The 22619-nt window shown below is 40.5% G+C and overlaps 1 protein-coding gene across 1 annotated transcript in view; it reads left to right on the top strand.

Annotated features, from left to right (window-relative positions):
• The window catches only part of plxdc2b (plexin domain containing 2b), a 116513-nt gene that overhangs the window by 37807 nt on the left and 56087 nt on the right, over positions 1 to 22619 (top strand). The window contains exons 2-4 of the mRNA XM_022208282.2: positions 3475 to 3698; positions 17267 to 17413; positions 21063 to 21132. Coding sequence (XP_022063974.1) covers positions 3475 to 3698; positions 17267 to 17413; positions 21063 to 21132 — 441 coding nt within the window. The remainder of the gene's footprint in view (positions 1 to 3474; positions 3699 to 17266; positions 17414 to 21062; positions 21133 to 22619) is intronic.

Below are 22619 nucleotides of genomic sequence, written 5' to 3'. Positions count from 1 at the left end.
ATAGCTGAGCCCAAACTGTTTTAATAACCTGTGAGAGCTGCACAGACGAAACACAAATACAGAAATCTCTTCTGCGGCTTTGACAGGTCAGAGGTGCTCATGCAAATGTGGCAAAAGAATAAAACAAACTTGAAGACAAATTGCAGTGCAGTGCAAGATGTGAATGGTTCTGCAGAGAGGGAACAAAGAAGTCTCAATTTCAAAGAAGTGAGATTGGAGTTTTCTGCAGAAAATATGAGCCCTGCACCTCTATGTGTAGTTTGAACCTTGATTATACTCCCTGGTAGATATGCAAGGTTGCAGACACCACAGACACCACAGACATGCAGTTGGTGTACTACTTTCCAGTCAGTTTGAAGGACTCTGTTCTGCACATACACAGTAGATTGATGCCCATCGATTCTGTATATGCACATTACTTGTAACATGGTCAGATTTTGGGCTGCTCACAGATTTCTATAGAGATATCTCTGTGAACTCAGGCAGATTACAATATTATGACCTCACCTTATTTGAGCCAACTAAAGTTACAACATGGACTGTCTTACTGAGAGAAGTCTTTAAACATTTTAATATTGTTGACAAGTTTTGTCTGAATATCAGTTAAATTGGGTCTGAATCCATAACTGCACCAGGCATCCTCCAAGATCTGCCATCACCGCCCCGTTTCAAACTCTGCCTTCTGCTCTGTTAAATGCGTCCAATATACATCAACACCCACCTGTACAAACAGATTGGTCTCTTTGCTTTTTTGCTTTGCCAGCGCTCATTATAAAGTGAATCTGTCAGCTTCCTCTTTGGGCGAATTAGCATCTTAAGCCTCTCCACTCGCTCTCACCGCCTCTCTCCTCCCCGCCGGAGAACCACTGGTCGGGGGCCCGGAGAGAGGAGGAGAGAGGAGGAGGAGGAGAACTAAATGTGAGAGTGAGAGAATGGAGAAAGAGGGGAAAAAGAGTGGAAAACGCACTGCTAGTTAAACCCGGTGACCTCTGCCTCATAAAAGGGAAGCGACATAGAGTAATAGTAGAGGAATCAGCAATTCTCTTTGTCCTTAAGCCAAAACAATTTGCATAGCTGGGACAGCATGCGAGCACTTTGTAAACTTTGTTTCCAGTTGAGTGCTATGAAAATGAAGTTTATTACGAATTACCTCTAACCGCTTATCCTATTAAGGTCATGGGGGGCAGGAGCTTTTCCAAGCATGCTGAGCATTAGCCTGAAGGCAGAGAAACAAGCCTGCAGTCAATCACAGGACTAACAGATAAACAGAGCTTCTCCTGCTTCTGTATTCTACATAAGGTGGAGAAACACATGATAAGTATCACATATATTTATTTCACTGGTAGGGGCAGGTTAGCCATGACAGAGTCTGTTTGATAAATAAATATATTAGTTTAAAAAACAACCGCTAAATCTGCAGAAGAGTTAAATTTAAAGGTGCAGCAAACACTTTCAATGTGTGCATTCATGTTTGCTGATCTGCAGTCTGCATCTAGTCTCTCTTTGTTGGCCAGTTGCTGCTTATCTTTACTCTCTCTTGTTGATAAGTGGTTTATTGTGAACACTAGGTGCATGTATGAGACACACACCGCTCACAGAAACAACTCCACAGCGCTACTAGAGGTCCAAAGCTGCACAGAGAGCCTTCAACCCTCCTGTGTCCTGATTTACGGGCAACAAAATTTATTGTTTCCTTCTCTGAGAAAAATCAAAAAATTCAGCAAAAAAATTCCCAAAATTTCTGAAAATTTGGAAAATCTTCAGGAAGAAAATTCCTTAAAAGTTTCCCTTAAAAGTTTTATTTTGAAAAAATCCCTCAAATCTGGCAAAACATTCTTGTAAATATTTTCAAAAAATGAGTAAAAATCTTCCCCAAAAAATCCTAAAAATATCTGAACTGATTACATATATATCAGTAAAACTTCTAATATTTTCTTTAAGAACATTCACAAAAAAATCTTTTTTCGTGAGTGTTCTTAAGAAACATTTTTAACATTTCTTTTTTCCACCAAAAAATGTTCAGAGATTTTCCAAAAATGATGAAAATGTGGACACCAGAAGTTTCACTGTGAAAATATATATTTTTTTCCCACATTTTCAAGCTTTAAGCCGGGTCAATTTCGACCCGCAGGACGACAAGAGGGTTAATCGTTTCCATCAGAATCTCAAGATGCATCTTTTTCTGTCTGTTCCCTTCTGTAATGCGATTGTTTGTGTTTATAAAGTACAAGCTGCATTATCAGTGGCTATGGATGCCTGAACTGAACACAGTGATTCAAATCAGCAAAGTAATTTCCCTCCGCTTACAGGGAAAATGTCCTGAGGATGGAACAAGAACAAATCTGACTCATTTCAGTTCAGGAAACCATTCCTTTTAATGACGCAGCACATTTCACCTCTCATCCAGGGGGCCGTCTCAGGCTCGGTTAATCAAGTCAATGTTTACATTAGCGCGCTAACGTTTCTCACCTGTCACCGGCGTCTCGTTTCAGTCTCGGGGATGGGGATGATTGGCTCCGACTGTGGTCCACTGGTCTGCGTTATGTCTGCTGAGTCATTCCTAATGTGCAACTGTTTCAGGCAGAGAGAGATTTCTTTCCAAAGCAATGAACGAGGTCCACAGAGACAATGAGTTATGAGAAAGCGGCACGAGATTAATGGTTTGAACAGTTCCCGAATCTGTGATTTGACTGTTCCCTTTGTGGAAGGAAAAATATTATTGTGCCATGTAATTATTTTAGCTGCGCAGTCCGGCAAGAGATTTTCATGTGAAGTTCAGTAGTTCAGTATGCTGTAGTCTCGTACTGATCAGAGCATATTTGAGATGACTCATTGTTCACTTATCCACAGAAAATTACTGCTTTAACCCTCGTGTCATCCTGCGAGTCAAAACTGACCCTGTTTAAAGTTTGAAAATGTAGGAAAAAAATATTTTCACACTGAACCTTCTGATGTCCACATTTTCAACATTTTTGGGACGTTTTTGAACACTTTTTGGTGGATAAAAAATAAACGTTAAAAATGTTTCTTAAAAACATTCACGGAAAAATCAACCAAAATCCAGTGGATTTTGGTTGATTTTTTTGCAAATGTTCTTAAAAAAACATTAGAAGTTTTGCTGATATATATGTAATCACTTAAGATATTTTTAGGATTTTTTTTTTGGAAGATTTTACTAATTTTTTGAAAATATTTACAAGAATTAATTTGGGGGATTTTTTAAAAATAAAACTTTTAAGGGAAACTTGTAAGGCATTATTGGCATTTTCTTCCTGAAGGTTTTGCAGATTTTCAGAAATTTGGGGATTTTTTTTTGCTGAATTTCTGGATTTTTTTCAGACAAGGAAACAATATTTTTTGGTCCCCGTAAATGAGGACAGCTGAGGACAACAGGAGGGTTACGGTAATTTGGCTTTGGTGTGATGTTTCCTTTATTCGCTGAGTTGGTCACTCTTTGCTTTTATGTTTCCTCAGGGGTTTCTTACTCATACGTACAGGGGCAGGCGGGAGACGAGGATGTAGCGGTGGACGTGAAGCTGTACAGCCACAGATGGAGGAGATGGCTTCCCCCGAAACCCCGTAACATGGACAGTAACAGGGCCAGCCAGGAGCAGGACCAGGATCCTGAACCAGAGGAGCCCGAAGGCTTCCCAGGCCTACTGTCTGCAGAGGAAACAGACAACAGCTCCCAGATAGAGGTATGTGAGGATCTGCTGTACACACAGGCCAGGCAGCTGATTGCAGATAACCACATGTTGTGTATTTTTTCTGATTTCCACAATCGGGAATCACAGCAAATGTGGGGCTGAGCTGCAGCAAGGCTTCAAAAGCAAACGCTATATTTTCTTTTTACTGTATATTGAAGTTGCTCGAGGCATCTTGATTTATGTGTTGGTGATGTTGAAAGGCGACTAAACTCTGGAGGCTGCTGCTTTGTCAGCCTTTAAAGTGCTCAGTAGCATCTTAGACATGCAGGCTTTTGGGTATCTTTAAATTTTACGCACTTATTTGCCTTGAAGTCCAAGTATTCCTGCACAACTCTAGTTTTACTGTCCTCAAACAACACTGTTTTGTGAAAGCTATGCCAAAACTGCCGTCTTTTGCAAATTCATCCTGAATTCAAGTGGCGATTAATTAGGAACCCTCATGTGTTGGAGAGTAGCGGTTACATATCTGATACTGAAATAATAAGCACAGTTTTATCTATCGCCGTTTACAAAATTGTACTGTTAATTATTTGATAATACTGCTGTTCACAGAAGTCTTGTGGTGGTAAATAAATTGCTCCCATGATCTCATGTTATCTTAAACCCAAACCTCAAGCTGTTTCTAGGTTTGCTACTGTCACATTTTTACACGTTTTCTCACTGCAACATAAAGTCATGCACCTCTGTGGAAACGACACACGAACTTCTGTGCAAAATGACAAACTTATGATGCCATAAATCATATAAAAAGGAAAAAAATGTTGAATTTCTTTGAATATTTATTTTACCAAAATCAACAGACACAATATTGTCCACAGGTGTGGAAATACGGTGACTCTGCCAACACGATATTCTCCCACTTTTCTTTTGCAGCCTATACAAAATAGTAATTTTTCACGCAACATATTTCACCTGGCTGAATGTATCGTTTTTAACTCAATGCTACTTTGATCAACTATGTTTTTTTTCCTCAGTTCCTCTAATTACTTCACATCCTTGTTGCATCTCCACCCTTTGGAAACACAACTTCCATTTCGGTGCTGTAAAATCAGCCGAATACTCTCTTAGCATTTGTCATGTGAATGCTTGCAGGCTCCATAGTTGTGCTGAGGAATTCAGAATTGTATATTTTTGTGCAGAATCTGATCAGTGCAAGCAGTTTCTTTTTGGGAAATCTTTAAACGAAACATGTGGAGCAAAGAGTTCTGGATGACATTGCATGATTTTAGGCTTAGATTTGGTGAAGTTTTCCAACTGAACCGCACATCACACATGATTAGATCAAAGACCAGTGGAAAGTTGAAAGTTGAAAATCTGATGAATATTTATGCTTTTACAGATAGATTTTTAAGATAGCAGGCCTTCCAAACCAGCTGGTGGGTTTTGGGGTTCAGAGGGTTTTAAAGCAGCGTTGAAAAGAATGTCCTAAAACTGAGGGAAATAATTGTGATGGATGAGATCAATATATTTCCTCTGCAGCTTTAATTCACATCAGTATTGTTGGGTTTGACTCGGCTTGGCTCCCACAGTAAACCTCCCTGTCCTATGAAAAATCCAACTAGTATAAAAAAGAATGAATCAATAAAGTCCTCTGTTGAGCCGTGTCTAAAAATACACTTTGGTCGCTTCCCTGGAGCAATTATAAATCTCCTCAGAAGAGTGGATGTTTAGTAATGGAAAAAAAGACGAGGAGGGACCTTTTAGGATTAATATTTTATATCAAATTAAGCTCAGCCCTGAGGTGTTCATCTACCTTCTCTGTGGATCCTCTTAAATTTGACCTCAGTGAGACCAGAACAGGAAATTGCCCCAGTCTCCCACGGCGAGAAGAGTCTGCTGGACCTGCCGGAGAGTAACAGCCCCTCTCTACCTGCGTTTGTGTCTATGTAAATGAAAGGCCTCACCCGTGTCCCTTGTTATGGCGCCTCGGCTGGGGCACATCGTCGAGTCGTAATGATGGCGGCCGCCCGGGTTTAGACAGCTCGTTAAGTTTTCCCGTGGCTTCTAATCATCTCAGGTTCACAGCTCCACGTCTCTCAACGACGAGGGAGGGAGCTTTGATCGTCAGCTGTAAACATCACACTCAAGTACAGAAACACACACACTACTTCAAACTTCACACACACACAGACTGTAAGCACACTAATGCACCAACTCGCTCACACCACTTCAAATGTCACACACGTGTGCTTACATACGTGCTCACATACTTCACACAAACATGTCCCCCGTCCCCGTTTTCGTTCTCTCGGCCTCATTTGTCGTTCCCGAATGGAAAAGCGGTCCGCAGCACAAACACCCTGCCATTCCTCCTGTCATTACCCGGCACACACAGCGCCTCGCCTGCCACCGGCACTTTGTTGACATGAGAAAAGCCTTCACAGAGAGGGCAGGAATAGTAGATGCAGAGCTGAAATCTTCCACCCAGCAGAGAGCTGAATGGATTTAAGAAACCGCCTTCTCCACACTGAAAGAGCTTTAAGTGAAGAAAGGGGATGATAGAGGAAGCAACTGTGTCCTCCTGAAGGAAAAAAATCTTCTCTTTGACACTTCCACAAAGCAGCATATCATCAGCCTGTGATGGTAAACACATTCCAAGAGTTATTTTCTGTCATAATTTATTTTTTTGGCACACCTGCTTGCCATCAAGCTGCTTTGTCTGCTCTTGTCAGTGATTTGCGACCAAATTTCCTGTCAAGACAAATGTAAATCCAAGCCTCTACTTTGAGGTCATGCGGCTGCATTAAGCTCCAGACTGTTGAAATCACTGCATGTCTCCGCATCAGTTTCTGTCTGTGTGATTGTTTGTTGATGGCAAATAGTGAGTCTAGAAGGAAGCAGCTACACTAACAACAAAACGTGTGTTAGTTATTGATGTTTTAGAAAATGTTGATTAATATAGCGAAACGTATAGAGTCAATGGCTTGTGTTTTGACAGAATCTGATCAGTGGAAACCGTTTCTTTTTGGCAAATCTGTAAATGAGATGTGTAGAATGTAGACTTTCAGATGACATTGCACAATTTTAAGCTTACGTTCACATCACACATGATTCGATCAAAGACTATGGGAAACTTGAAAATCTGATGAATAGTTCTGTTTTTAATGATAGATTTTTAAGATAACGTAGTGCAAAGCATATACCAGTAATGGTTTGTGTCAGAAGAATTGTTTGACATTTGCAGTACCGTTATTTGAAGACAGATGTCTGTTCACAGTGAGGCTAAAGCACTTTAGACGTGATTGTAGGTAATTTTCTTGTTCTTTCATGCTAATCTCAGCTAACTCTCTGCAAGAATCTAATTAAGCATATGCCCCAAAATGTCACACTAGCACCATGGGATTAATCAGATAAAACAGTTACTGACATTAGGACTTTCTAAGTTGACATTTTCAACAATTTAGTTATTAACTTTAGGCAGTCAGGTTAGCCACAATGCTCTGGAGCTGCCTCTGCTAGCTTACTGCTTACCTTACTGCTGAAAATGCAAATGTTACAAGTGAATCAAGACCAGGTTTCTTTTCCTTTGCTTGATCTAGGCATGCTGTCAGTCATTGTTTGCAGCAGTTAACTGTTGTGTTTTTGTGGGCTTAGATTAAAAAAACAACATTTACTTTGTTGATACATAGAAATGACAAATTAAAGGAAAAAAACCTCAACCCTTGGCCCTGACAGTGAGGGGATTCTATTTTCCTCTGGGGGGTGTTTGTCCCTTCAAAAGGCAGAGTCACTGCAAATATTTCATATTTATTCTGCGATGAAAGATTTCTCTGCTGAAGGGAGTTTTCTCTTCCAGGATGACAACACATCCATCCACAGGGCACAAGGGGTCACTGAATGCTTTGATCAGCAGGAAAATGATGTGAGTCATATGATAGGGCCTTCACAGTCACCAGATCTCATCAAATAACAAATGAGGGATTATCTGCTGGAAGAACGGTGATTTCCAGAGGGTGGTAAGACCAATGCCAAGGACTATTAAGGTGTTCTGGCAGCACATCGTGACCCTACACCAAACTGAGCACTTTATGTTGGTTTTTCCTTTAATTTGCCACCCATCTACACATTTGTGCAGAGCAGTATTTAAAATAAATCAAAAAAACAAATTTACCGTCTTAGAGGTAAATCCAGTCTAGTTTTAGGGGTCATACAACATTTGTTTGGTTAGAATAACATGTACAAAAAGATGCTGATGTCTGAGATAGCAGTATTTTAACGATGTACTTTTAAGGTGAGTCTTAGTTGTGCTCAGTTGAATCGCTGTTGTTTGCTTTCATTCCCATAAATCAAGTGTTTACTGGATAGAAGTGAATAAATCAGGCTGTCTGGTTCTTTGTCTCTGCTTTGAGGTCAGTCTGTGTTTGGATTGACTGGTGTCGTAACACCATCAAGAGCTTCGTCTCACCTCCACATGCAGATTTAAAACGGTGGCTTTACCAGCAGACTCTCTGACGCCGCGACTTTTAGTCACTGCAGCAGCTCTCCGGATCATTAACCCGATTAAACAGCTCCCCTGCTCAAGGTGTCTTCAGGTCACAGTGAGATAGAACAGGAAAGACTGGAACAACCGAGGGAACGAGTTCAGTGTCACAGAATGGAAGCCAGGTTTCATTTACCCGGCTCGGCGACGCCTCAGCCGGCCCAGACATGCTGCCAGTGATCGCTTGTGGCAGTTAACTGTTGTGTTTTTGTGGTGCGTTATCCTCCGAGGTGCTGCTTCTGAACATTTTCTTGGATCACGGCCACGTTTTTAGGTTCTCCTCCTAAACCCAGCTGTTAGGCTGTCATGTAGCTTAATTAAGGTTTCTGTTGTCAGGAGCATCCAGGGAGCTCATCATAGAAGTGTGTTTGAATTTCGCTTGCTTTCGCTTAACTTTTGACTCGGGGAGAGAATTTCAGAATTGAATATTCCCTCATGAGTATTTCATCAGATCCTAATGCAGTGGGCTGTCCTGTTCTAACTCGCAAATGTGAATGAATAAAATGTTATGTTTTCTCCACTTTACTAAAATTAAATCACCCAATCAGTCTGAGGAGAAAATTAATTTGATGAAAATGAACAATTTGGACTTCCTAAACAGTTTTCAACCATTCTGCTGTCCTCAAATCCGACATGCAGCCTTTTATCACATCATTATTCATTCATCATGCAGTTCACACTTTCAATTTTGCATAAACTATGTTTAATGTTATCTTTTTATTTGTACCAAGACAGGATGGACAAAAAAAGTTGCTGTTATGCCAGATCTAGTGACACAACTCATGGCTGCTGCTGCTCATGGTAACACAACCAGCTTATATGACTTCACAGTTTTGTTGGAGCGTGAACCCAAGTCGCCCAATAACCAGAGCTCAAAGATACACTTCAGACCTCAACGCTGACCGAAACACCTGAATCTGAGTCGACTAATGAAACTTAAAGAGCTAACAGACTGGTTGTTGGTGGAAGACGGATGTCCAACCTTCTGACCACATGTATGGATTCATCTGGCCTAGTGTTGTTATAAAATATTGGTTTATAAATACATATTGACTTGAATCGGTTTCAGTACTCATTTTTTACAGCATCAACATGCCGATGCCAGCTGTGCTTTCTTGCTGTCACTTCCCTCTGACATTGAGTTGATGCCAACGCCAACCCTAAAGGCTGAAAAATGAGGTCAGTGCTGAAAAGGTTCTTCAGTTAAATGACCACTTGAGTAAAATGAGTTACTCCCCAAAGACCCCAATGTTCAAATGTCCAACTTTACAGCGGAAATAAACATGTTTACAGCCTGTTCCAAAAACTGTTTTCTTTTCTCCAGCTAATTTCGCTGTTAATAACAACTATATGAAGGTTGGGGAATGACAGAAACAAATATTTATAACTAAACAGCTTCAGTTTAACACAGAGATGTTAATAATGGCCACAAAACACAATAAAAATGGATTTTCACTATTAACAGACTGCTTATTTGTGAATGGATGATGGATATCCACCATTTTCCGTTGCATCCACATACGTCATATGTATGATCGGGCTTAGGGTCGTCTAAAATATTGACGCACATCAATTCAAAAGATTTAAAACAGTTTTAATATTCGTTTTCCACAGTGTCAGTACACTGATATCAGCTGCATTCTCTCACTGTCTCTTCCTTCAAACAGCGAGTTGACCACAGTGGCCACATAGTCCCACATAATCTCATTATTCCAGCTGAATAATATTTTGTTTTGTTGTTAGAAGGATGGCAGGTGTAGAGACTCCTTAATGGGATTTGGTGAATAGAGAAAGCAGCAGGAGTTCTGTTTGGAATATATCAGATTTGAGACAATATGCAAGCTAACAACAGATGTGAAAACCACTAAATACATAAAATTGCATTGTTTATTTTAGTTTTTTTACTTGCTCTTTATTACATTTTGGATTTTTCTCAGAGTCCACTACCTCAAAAAGTCTTCAGTCGTGTTGGAAATATGCCTCATTGTCATTTTAGAACCTTGTTTTGTTAATTTTGCAATAAAAATCTAAAACATTATGCCCTCAATTTGGGGCAAAAGGGTATCAAATGTTTAGATTTTTCATGTTATTGTAGTTCCAGTATTGTGACAACATTACATCTGGCTTTCTCCTCCCTCTGCCTCTGATTCACATGAGAACAACCATGCAGGTCTGACTCCACCTGTCAGAGCTGCGTGGTTGTTTTCTGTCTGCAGACATCAACAGCAGGCTTCCATTAAAATGCCTGCAACCTTTTCTTTTGTTTTGCTAGTTTGTCCTTGTACAGCAGCAGCAATCAGGGAAAAAAAAGCCAGCACCTCATTCATTTTTATGAGACCACTGCACGAGCACGACGAAGGTGCAGATGTGGCAAAAATATGCAGAAAAGCAAAAGTCAAATATGTACGAGTGCACCTTCCTGGTCGATTGCTCTGCAGCACACATAATGTTTACCTTCACTGCTCACCTTCAAAACCCCCACACCACTCCCAACAGGTTCAGAAATCACCTAAAGATCCTGTCTGAATATGAAGCAGACAGAATATGGAGCCCTGACCTCAAGTCAAGCCACTTTTATTTATAGTATAACATCTGCCTTATTGCAGCTTTAAAACCTTCACAGCATTAAACACTCTGTCTTCAGACCTTCAACTCAGATAAGGAAGAAATTGAAGAGACTTCTTCAGGGAGAGCAGCTGAGGAGAAATGCTGCTTCTCATGCAGCAGATGTTGTGTGTACAGAGAAGCAACATGGCAGATTTACAGTGCAGACAATCAGGATGACAAAATATAGCATGTAAACATACGGCGACTTCAAATTTCCTCAACTTTAGTGCCTTCTTGAAGCTGTCATGTGGCAACATTTCACCTCTTATCTTTATGGGGTGTAAAACAAACACACAAATACACAGTGGGAGGACATGAAGCAGCCACTCAGACGATAAATCGTGCCGACTTCTCCTTTTTCACATCACATTGCAGCGCCTCAAGGGAAGCCGAGGGGCACATATAACTCCTCATGTTCCCTCTGAGCTGAATGTGAGCGTTTGACGGTGTCGTTTTCATCCCTGGATGTTCATACACTGCAGCCTGTCCTGATAATTTAGCCCTCCTGTTGCCCTCATTTACGGACACCAAAAAAGATTGTTCTCTTGTCTGACTGTCTAATTGTCTTGAAGAGTCAGGAGTTTAAAGAGACTTTCTGGAACTGATCAGATATTGTGATAAGTCAACTGAACAACGTATTTTGCACGTTCTCGTTAAAAAGTCTCCTTTCGTAAGCCGGTTTAGCTGCAAGTCTTGTCATTTGGAAGAAAAGAAGGGAGAAAAAAGATTTTTCTTGTAAAAAGAACATTACCCCTGCTATTGTCCTCATTTATGGGTACAAAAAATATTGTTTCCTTGTCTGAAAAAAATCCAAAAATTCACAGCAAAAAAATTCCCCAGATTTCTAAGAATTTGCAAAACCTTCAAGAAGAAAATTCCAACAATTCCTTAAAAGTTTCCCTTAAAGGTTTTTTTTTTTAAATCCCTCAAATTTAGCAAGAACATTCTTGCAAATATTTTTTAAAAATGGGATCAAATCTTTCAAAAATATCCTGAAAATATCTAAAGCGATTGCAGATATATCAGTAAAACTTCTAATATTTTCTTTAAGAACATTCACAAAAAAATCAACCAAAATCCAGCGAAATTTTCTGGATTTTGGTTGATTTTTTCGTGAATGTTCTTAAGAAACATTTTAAACATTTATTATTTTAACCAAAAAATTTTCAAAAATTTCCCAGAAATGTTGAAAATGTGGACATCAGAAGTTTCACTGTGAAAATATATGCATTTTTCCACATTTTCAAACTTTAAAACGGGTCGATTTGACCTGCAGGACGACACGAGGGTTAACCAATGTCAGGCATGTCAGGTTGCCAGTAAAAGCATGCAGTCTGCGGTGTTTGGGGGGTCCATTCATCCTGCTGCTGTTTGTTTAGCTCGCCTTCGTGTGTTCTAATAAGGGTGTGGTTTATGGTAGAGACTTGTTATTGGATGTCTGGGACTTTACAGCTCATGAGGCTCTTTGGAGGTTACATGCTTCACTGCGCTCGCTGTTTATTTGTGTTTCTTAAGAGGAAAGATTCACACAGCTGTTCGCCGCGCTAATGTTCACTCCTCCATTTGATTCCCAGTGCTACTTTTACCGTATTCAAAACCTGCACCAAATTGTTTGTTTTGTGTCGTCGTTTCCCAGAGGATAATTTGTTTGGAAAGCGGTGTTTACTACCTTTATGTCGCTCAGTGTTTCAACTCCGCAGCGCTATACCATCTGAGGCAGCTGCTGCAGCCTGGAAATGCTCTTTAGATGAACCCGCAGTTGTTTGAATTTCAGGCTGTGTCTGCTTTGCTTCAGTTTTGGCTTTCTGACTGAGCATCATCTTCCAGCAGTAAGGTCGGAGGCTTTTTCGCAGTGGGTCAGCCAGCGTGTCGGTTTGTAGTCATTTCATCAGACGAGCAAAGACAGCGGATGTAGTGTGTCGTCCGTTCCGTGTGTTTCTGCAGCCACATCAGACAGTTTTCAAGTCGAATTCATGAGATCTACAGTAAAACCACAGAGGAGAGTACACTTAAATTATACATTAGGTGCCTGGATTCACCTCAGACTACTTTCTGAATTATTTTTGAAACGGTGCACATGATTATTTGGCCGGCTGTAAACCCTTTTGGTCATATTTGTCAAAAATTGAATGAGTTATCCACCATTTCTGGATCATTTTATTTTCCCTTAGTGGTGAATCACTTGTACTTAGTAGAGCTTGTTATGGGTACATGTGGTTTTGGGAATTCCCTCCTGGGACCTGGTTTGGGCTCAGTCCAAATAATATACAAACTGATTAGGTTAAGTGGGGTCTTCTGCTGGTCTGGTGTCTGTTTATCGACGTGTCAAATACCCAAGTGGATTTAAGTAAATGGCTTTGTTTGTGCTCCCTTCGAAACATATAGTAGACACATTTTCTGATCTCATTATTTATGATTAGCAAATCACAGCTGCAGCTAATGATTATTTTCATTTCCTATTCATCTTTGATTGTTTTCTCCATTAGCTGTTAATAGTTTTTATTTTCAGTTGATTAGTTAAAGTGTCGGAAAATGGTCAAAAATGTCAATCAGTGTTTCGCAAAACCAATAGATGACAAACGTCTTGCTTTGTCCACAACCCAAAGATAAACAGTTTTCTGTCATTTAAGGGGAAAGAAGAAAAATATTCAAGAAGCAAATATTGAAAATTAAGAACCTGCCAGATTTATGGAAAAAAAACTATTAATTTATTACCGAAATAGTAAAATGTAAATAGTAAAATGTGAGAGTGTCATGGTTAAGGAATGGTTGGGTTTAAGCACAAAAGTAACTTGGTTTGGGGAAGAGAAACAGTTGGTGACCCTGAGAGGTCAATGCTCTGCAACTTTAAAAGACCAAAAAACTGAATTTTGATAAAAATATGCTAACAAAATAATGAGAAAACACAGCCTAAAGCAGCCTATTTTCATAGTCAGATTTACATATATTAGGATTTTCTTCATCTTTTATCAAAGTTAAGGTTTTTTCGGACAGTTGGTTGAACAGTACAAGATCTTATTTGCCCTTTTTTGCCATTATATGAAAACAACAAGCATATTTATTGAGAAAAAAATCCAAACATGGACTGTTAGTTGCAGCCCTTTATGCCCATGCAGCGCTATTCCTCTCCCGTCTTTTGCTTTATTTGGATCAGATCTGACGATCTGTGTTGTTTTTGGTGTTTTGTATTCAGGGAGACCTCTGGTTCAGTTTCTATCCTGCTGTTAAAGAGAATTTGAAATACTGTGGTGCAGCACAGACCGGGATGTATTGATGTTTCACCACCAATCTGCTGCGACTCTCAGGAGACACAGCAAATAATGGATGACAGGCATTATCAGCTGAAGAAGAGCAGCACACGTGAGCAATAGCATCCTGTAAATGTTTTCTTCCAACAAGCTACAGTGTGATTTAGCTGTATATGCTGATCTGCGTGCGAATGGGAGTGTGTTTACGTGCAGGACGGTGCTGTCTCTTAGGAAAAAGAAAGCTTCCTGACAAGCATCTTAATCCCAACAAACTGAAACATTTATTCAAAGCTCAAGTCCTCCTTGAGCGGAGACACAATTGCAGTTGAAGGGATTACAGCTTATACTGTATTTTCCCTTTATTTTCTGGAAAACTCAAGTAAATCTCACCCCCAGTTTTAAGAAACACTGAACATTTTATTTTATTTCGGTAAAACAGCCCGAATAATCGTATAAAGGCAAATTCCTTTACTCAGGGACTCTATTATAGAGCCATTCCGAAGTGAAAATATGTTGGCAGGGGATATTCAGGTCTCAGTATAATGCAATATTGATGTAGTGGGCAGGCGAGTGAATGCCTCAGACGGTGATGGGAGTGAATCTGGGATGGATTTTGGACTCTGAATGAATCTTTTCTGCAGGTTGTTTTTGAACGCTGGAGCCACGAAATGGTCCATTATCAACAGCAGTTTCTGTTTTCTCCATCTCCATCTAGTTTCAGTATTTCAGTTTATGAAATGAACCTCTGCAGATGATCATTTCAGTCCTTCCTCTCCTCTAAATCATTTTCTCGTAGCCTCCTCTGAGGGTAAGAGTGCAGCTTCTCCACTTTAGCAGCATCTAGGAGGCTCAATTGAAACTTATCCCCCCCGATATGTGAATAGAAATTCATCTGACAGGCTTTTACAAGACATTATGGATTACATTTGTAGTTTAAAATGCTTGTTTTTCATCCCAAAGTGTGCATTTCACATATATAGTTAAAATAGATTGTACATCACTTGCTCATTCATGGCGCAATGTTAGATTTTCCTCAGTTTGTAGTGCATTGACACTGACCGCATCAAGCTGCAGATGGACATTACAGATATTCGGCTCAGGTAAATCACAGTCCTGGGGTGAAAACAGAGATGTGTATCACTTCTGTTAAGCTTCTAAAAGATTTGTTGAAAAGAACATTTTACATTGAAAACGTATCAGCAGGGATTTTTCTGCCCTGATTCTTCTCCATTGAATGAAATGTTAAGTTTGTCTGACAGCCTCTCTGGATTTATCAAATACAAGTTTGCATATGAAGGTTACTGTAGCACCAGAGAAAAAGAGTTTCTTGCAGCTTAGATTTATCACACTATGGGCTGCTTTAATGAGAGAATTTAAATTATACTGAAAACTACAAAAGCCTCAAGAAATGCTGTTCTTGCCTTTGAAATGCATGGTAAACCAAAAGGCAAGTGTTTAGAACGGTTTGGATTTGAAATGTACTTTGACAAATCCGTGTTTTTGAAATAAAACAAAGCAGAGATGTTGTGTGATCTTTGGCTCCGGGCCTGCCTGTTCTAGTCCCCTATAAAGACTGTTCAAACCGCAACCAGTGCGGTAGCAAATTTCACACCATGTTTGTATTTTCACACATAGATATCGAGTCTACTATTCACTGGCTGGTACATTTTGTGGCTGATTTAAAGAAACAGAACCTTCATCCCACAACCTCCCACCAAACCCTTTGTATATTTGTGTATTTTTTGTCTGTTTCTCTGGTCAAACTCCCTGTACTCTGTTTGTTGTGCTGTTGAAAAGCCCTCACAGCTTCATGTCCACCTACACCCAGCTGGACGGTGGCATCCTGCCCACCTCCCCCTTCACGCTTCCCCCTGAGGGGAAGAACTGCCAGCTGGCCCCTCTCACCTCTGAGGAGCCTTTGGCTCCCTCGATCCTTCTCCACGAGACCAAAATCATCTTGTGCTGATTAGCAGGAAACTTTCCAGCTTTGCATTTGTGTCGACTCCTTTTACAAGTGGCCTTGTTTTCTATTCTGCAAGTAATGTGCTGAATAAGGCTGCCTGGAGGGGCCTTTTTCCCTGACATGATTTGTCTGAACTTTAAGCTGCGATGAAAGGCTTCTGGCAGTGTTTGTTTAAATCTACAAATTAATCAAAAGTAACACCACCTACATGACTGAACTCCATTCGGGATTCTGATAGTGATCGATTCCACAGAGGCTCTGCTAAGCCGGAAACATTATCTCTTCGTTTTATACTCCACGGTGCATATTTAGTGGCACTATTAGATTATAACTCTCCATGAGAAATATGAATCCTTGAAGCGAATCGAGCTGAGCAGGGAAGGATTGTGTTTTAATTAATGTTTGTCTTACGGCCTTCTGACAACCAAAGCACAGTAGCTCTGAATAACACCACCCCTATATCAAAGAAAGATGCAGCTCTGTGGCTTCCTATTAGTCAGATCATAGTCAAATGTAGTGTACACAACTCTGAATCCCCACCCAGCAAAACATCAGCTTTAACAGTGTTTTAGATAAAAGACACAGCTGTAAGGTCTATCATTAGACCCGGAGGGAAAGAGACGATACAAGCATTCTTCCTAATTCTGCACAGGAAACAATAAAAGCAGACAGGCCTCTCCCACATGGCTTATAAAAGTCCATGAATGTTTCTGTTTTAGGACGCAGTCCTGACTGTGCAGTCTGCTACAGCCTTTTTAAGAGTGGAAGAAGTTGATTGGCTTATTTAATTTGATTAGGAGACATTTAAACCAGTGGATGTGCTGATTGCGCTTTAGTGGAAAGAGTTGAATAAAATGAGAGCGAATGCACACGCTGTGTAATGCAAATGATGGTATTGTCTTCTAATTTAATTTGCCAAGTAATTTGTTGTGCAGGAAAATTGAAAGACACTCCGTGCTACTGACTTTCCGTAAGCCTGCATTTTGTTTTTGTTTATAGCGAACAGTGTATCAGGCAGCTTAGAGGAACTGCAGGATGTCTCTTTATGAATATATACCTGCATTACTGTACATAGTATAATCAGTGCACAGGCTCCTTCAATGTAATTCACAGGGCAGCACAGCAATATCAGCTCCCTCCTTCAAATGCCATTACTTTCTCCTAAATAATATTTGTCGAGCTGCACCTCTTCACATTCTTTCCGTTGAGGCCGGTATGTAAACTCACCACTTACAGACGCTTTGTTTTTGTCATTCTTTAGGAGGACACAGATCACAACTACTACACATCAAAAACTTACAGCCCATCAGATCCGATGAGCAAAGACTTGTGGGTAAATATTGACCAGATGGACAAGGACAAAGTGAAGATCCACGGGATTCTGTCCAACACACACAGACAGGCGGCGGTAAGTCAACAAACGACTCGAGAGGAGAATTACTTGATGCTGAATGTAAGAGTTGAACATTTAGAGGAGCAGTAAGAAGAAATGTTTGTTTTAAGGAACTCCAATCAGATCAGCACAAAGATAGTCAAAATGTTAAAAATCAACCTCGATCTGTAGAGGGATTTGAACCCATTTTTCTTTGTAAAAGTCCTCTCTGTCATTCTCAGTATTGGTCTTTACACTCTTTTCCCTTTTCTGGGTGAAAAGCCTTGTGATTGATGGCAGTCACAAATGATGGCACAGACAGTGCTATTTTCACAAATGTAGCTCTGAAAAACAGATGGACAGATAGACGCTTCACATTTGGCTTCTTTTGGGTGCTTAATGGATATAGGGAGTTTCTGTAAAGGACAGTAAATAACATCCTATTGATAGCATCCAAGGAAACCTTTGTTTATACTTTGGGACCAAACTGCAAAATAAAACTTGGCTAAAAATAGGAAACGAAGTTGATGCGAGAGAGGAATGCTCATAGAAAATTGCTAATTATCTGAGTTAAAACACTTATTATATTAGTTCTAATGTGACGAAAGAGAGAGTTTGACGTTTTCATTGACCTCAAGATTAGTTTGGGCTTTTTTTGCAGTAGAGTTGTGTAGTTTCTTATCCAATTAGTCAATATATAACCAACAGTACAGGATGGTCAGTACACCCACAGTTTAGAGAAGCAGATAAGCGCATTGCAATGGAACTGCCTGCTGTGGATGTAGGCAGCAGCCAGATGTATTTTAGCCACTTAAAAAAATCAATTTAAGTTTAAATAGATGCTATAGTTAGAACATTTTCACCTCTCTACCTTGCCATCAGACAGACCTTTCCAGCAGGCTACTGAAGTCATTCTATCACTCTCTTCAAAGCCATCAGACTCCTTTGATAAAAACAGTAATTTTACCTCACAGATTACATTAATTCAGATCTAAATGGTACCATATAAGAGCAAGTACCCAAATGTTTTCAGAATTTTAGCCTCGACTTGGTACAGAAGTATCGATTCTTGTCATATCCCAACTTTCTACACAGTGAAAGTCAGTAGAAAGTATTGCTAGGAACACTTGTTTTGTAGCGCAGGGTAGACTTCAGCTCCACTGCTGTGTTAAAGGTTAGTCAATCATACGTTTCACCTGATGTAGTACAGTGTATGCTGCATGTAAGTCCTCTCACAAACACGTAAACACACACACAGCAACGCCAGTCAGATCAGTCTTCAGCTCCTGGTATTCACTAGCCGGTCAGTGTTGGCAGTTCTCTGTGCTCAAAATGAAAAACAGATAAAACCAGATATGTTTTGGCTCAAGTTTTACCCACAAGGTCCAAACTTTTAGGTGGACGACAGGTTTTTTTCCTGGCTCAGAATGATATTTGAGGGGTGACAAAGCATGACCGGTGCATATTTGACAGAAATCTATGCATTTTCCTTCTTACTCCTGACCACTGTATGAACAAAAGTCTCCAATATAATTGAGTAAAGAGACCCAATTAAGGAAAACTGGTAAAAACTTGAATTTGTATCTTTTTGCGTAGTTCGTTCTAGCACTGTTGATTTTCCTAAGGCCTCTCCGATTACAGAAACATGAACTGCTGAAGTTTTTGTCACCACACAGACGGGTCTTAAAGTGCCACAGTGCTTTTGTTTCTTTTGCCTTTTCGGTAAAAACACAAACATTACCTTAAAAACAGCAAATGTTCTTTGTGCATTTAAACCGTCTTCTCTGCAGTGAAGTTGGAAAGCTTCCCTCCCTCCACCTCAGCACAAGCAGGTGACCCATGTGAGCTGCATACTGATCACACAGCAGCAGTAGACTGACTGAAGAAACGGAGCAGCATGGCAGCAAAAAAAAGAAAAGAAAGGAGCAAGACAGAGAGAGAGAGAGAAGCCCGGGTGAACAATAGCTGGCGAGGAGGTAGAATAGAGTCCCACACTGTGTATGCAGCTCCTCTACCTTCAGTCATATAATGATGGATTGAACCATACAATTTGAGGCAGGCGATTCATTTTACCCTCAGAGCGTCTTGGCAAAGAGCTGAGGCTTTTCCTCCAAGCAGTGCGGGAACGGTGTGGGAGGTTTCTCTGACTTTGGTCTCGCCTGAAAAAATCGATAAGTGAAATTCCCAATTCAACGGTCATTCAGGCGATTTGGAGTCAAAAGGAGACATTTAGATCTTAGATGAATTATTTGATTGTGAGATTATGGCGCAGAAAGACGTGAAAACCATCTGTGATGAAATGATGTGTGGCACAGCGTCAGCAGACTAACTTTTTAAACAAATAGCCATTATTGTGGTGGCTGTTAAAGCCCTGAGAAACTGCATAAAACTCTGAGAGCTTTCTCACTCACAGAGCTTCATGGCTCAGCTGCCCGGCAGTGTTTTGGCCTCGACACTAAAAGAAATTGGCTAATAAGGTCATAAAACAAAACACAGCCGCAGAGGTCAGCTTCATCACAGTGTTGCAGAGAAGTTAAGCTCTGGATTGGCTATACGGTCTGTGAGCTTCAGTGGTTTGCCACAGGATTACTCCCCCTGGCATAATCTAGAACCATGTATAATAGCCGCATGTTTACTGTGAACTATCTCCATAATATTTTCTGGCAGCAGCTGCAGCGTAGTCAGTCCAGTGGTAGAATAATGAATCTGGAAAACGTGGACTGTGGTAGTGATTGTTGCAGGAATTATTTTAGAATGCTGCAGCTGCATAAAAATCATTTTATTATGTGGTAGTTAGGTGAAACTATTTGTAAATAATAGAAAAAAAACAGATAAATTACACTAGTGGTAAGTAGATACAAACTCAAAAGTGAACACGTTTCAAAAGTCAGTATGTTTATAAATAGTAATTGTTTCGTTAAAGTGTGACTGTAAAATTACAATGTTAATGTATTTAAATCTACTAAAAATGTAATTGTTTGAAAGGTATTTGCCTTATTTTATTTATTTCTTTATTTGACAGTATTTGAAAGTTACAGCAGTCTGTCATTTTTAGGTATTTTTTCAGCCACATTTGCTGCTGAATTTTCAATTTTTTTGCAGGATTTCTACCAGATTGAGTATATATAAATATACTGCACAGAAATATCAGCATTTAATATTTTATTAAATGGCATCCGTTCTTATTAATATGGGGGAATAAACATTGGCTGTTACAGCATGTACAATGTTGGATATTATAATAGTCTAAACAACAGAGAAATCACAGCTAGTGTAGTGTTAATGTGTAGTGTAACACATCTGCAGCATCAGAAAGGACATTTTTCAACCAAAGTTAGAATTGGAAACCATTTGCATGCTGCATTTATACTATAATATGTTTTATATTTCAGTGGGAATGCTCATTTATTCAAAACGTCTCATTTTCTATCTTCTTAAACAAATGTGTGCCAAAGGTCATGATGTGTTTCTGCCGTCCTCCATTTAAATTCTGTATTTCTGCTGAGGGATTACTCCACAAAGCAGAGCAGATGTAGTACACCGGGCGCCTCTGTATTTTCTCTCCACATTTTCCCTCTGATCTAAATCCTCTGGTTGTTTTAAAGATGAGAACAGTCTCTTCTTGGATCCTGTCTCACCTTTATCTTTCTGACTGGGGTCATCTGTCTGTTTTTTTCCCTCACAGAGAGTTAATCTGTCCTTCGATTTCCCTTTTTATGGACATTTCCTGCGTGAAATCACCGTGGCGACTGGCGGTAAGTGAACACTGCTCTTGGACTCTGCCCTTCCAATAGTAGTTATTAGTGTTATTATTGGATATACTGCATGTGCTTGGCTTATTAGACTGTACACAGACAGTTTCTTATTGCTGCGGGGTTTAGGAGGGAATGTGGTGAGATTTCTAAAATGAGTCTGGAGTGCAGAGGCATTTCTGAAACAGCAGCATGTGTGCACATATAATCGTGTGTCTGACTGTGTTTCTGGTACTTGGTGTACCTGTGAGTGTGGCGTGGTTGCTTTGGAAAGAGATCTCACCCCTGAATACCAAAAAGCACCAAACAATGAGTTATTTCTTCAGATCTTGAATGTGGGAAACTAAATCAGAAGATTCAGGGTTGAAAGAGCTCGTCTGGCACGAACCGCACAACAAAACCGCCGACAACACTCTGCCAGCCGAGCAGTCAGCCTGATACAAGGCAGTGTACAGCTCTCACCTCCGCAGGACAGTCTGCTAGACCGGGGGATAAGAAAACAAACCACTCCCAACACTCAGCACCAGTCGCTCCACACCAGACTACACTGGAGGAGAAACCAGACTGGGTGGGTTTGGACTGGAAACAGGAGTCGCTCTGCCAAGCAGCCCAACGCCCCGATAGACGAGGATAAGGAGGTGTGGGTATCATGTGGGCGGGACACGTGACACAGCAGACGTGTTCACCAGAGTGTGCAAAAGCAATTTTCCACTTGAGTCTTGGCGGCGAAACCACAACACCCCAACCAGCTATTATCACATCAAAGACTAAAGCCCTGCTCTTACCCAACTATTTCAGAGATGTTGTGCTGCGTTTAACTGCCACTGGAATAATAAAGAAATAATCTGCTGTGTCTCTTATCATCACTATCATCACCGTCTCCTTTCCCCACTTGATCCTCCATCGCTGGGAAACTCAAGTTGGCTTTTGGAAGCACTCTGGTTGATTGTGAGGAGGAATGGATGGACGCAGACGCTACTAGCACAGAGGAGATAACAGGAATTTGCATTTCTCCAGGCAGAGATTGAGGGACGAGACCGAGGAGGAGGAGGCAGCTATCAGCCTCTCGCAGGCCTCAGGGGCTTTGTCTCCGAGTCGCCCTCTCCACATCCCTCCGTTTCAGGGCCTATCAGTCAGCTCGTCCTCCTCTTCACCACTGCGACGACTTTTCTCCTCCCCGCCGCCGTTTCTGTCAGCGAGCCACTGTTTTCACTCCTTTTTCGTTTTGCTTCCTACGTTGAAACTCTGCAGGAAAAGATAATTTCTTAACGGAGTGTGACGAAACAGCAGCAGAGTCGCAATTACATTCCGTGTTTTAGTTGCAGAGTTAGTTACTTTCTAAACAGTCGAGCAGCCAATCCTCAAACACATTAAGGATCTGGGCAACGAGATGGAGCTGGCCTGCAGCCTCGTCAAACATCGGCGCTCCAAGTCCACTTTTATGGTTTTTGCATACTATAAATCTAGTTTTACAGTGCAAAAAGTCTTCA

This window comes from Acanthochromis polyacanthus, chromosome 20 (assembly GCF_021347895.1).
Source record: "Acanthochromis polyacanthus isolate Apoly-LR-REF ecotype Palm Island chromosome 20, KAUST_Apoly_ChrSc, whole genome shotgun sequence".
NCBI lineage: Eukaryota > Metazoa > Chordata > Actinopteri > Pomacentridae > Acanthochromis > Acanthochromis polyacanthus.
This window is presented reverse-complemented; position numbering and strand designations above follow the sequence as displayed.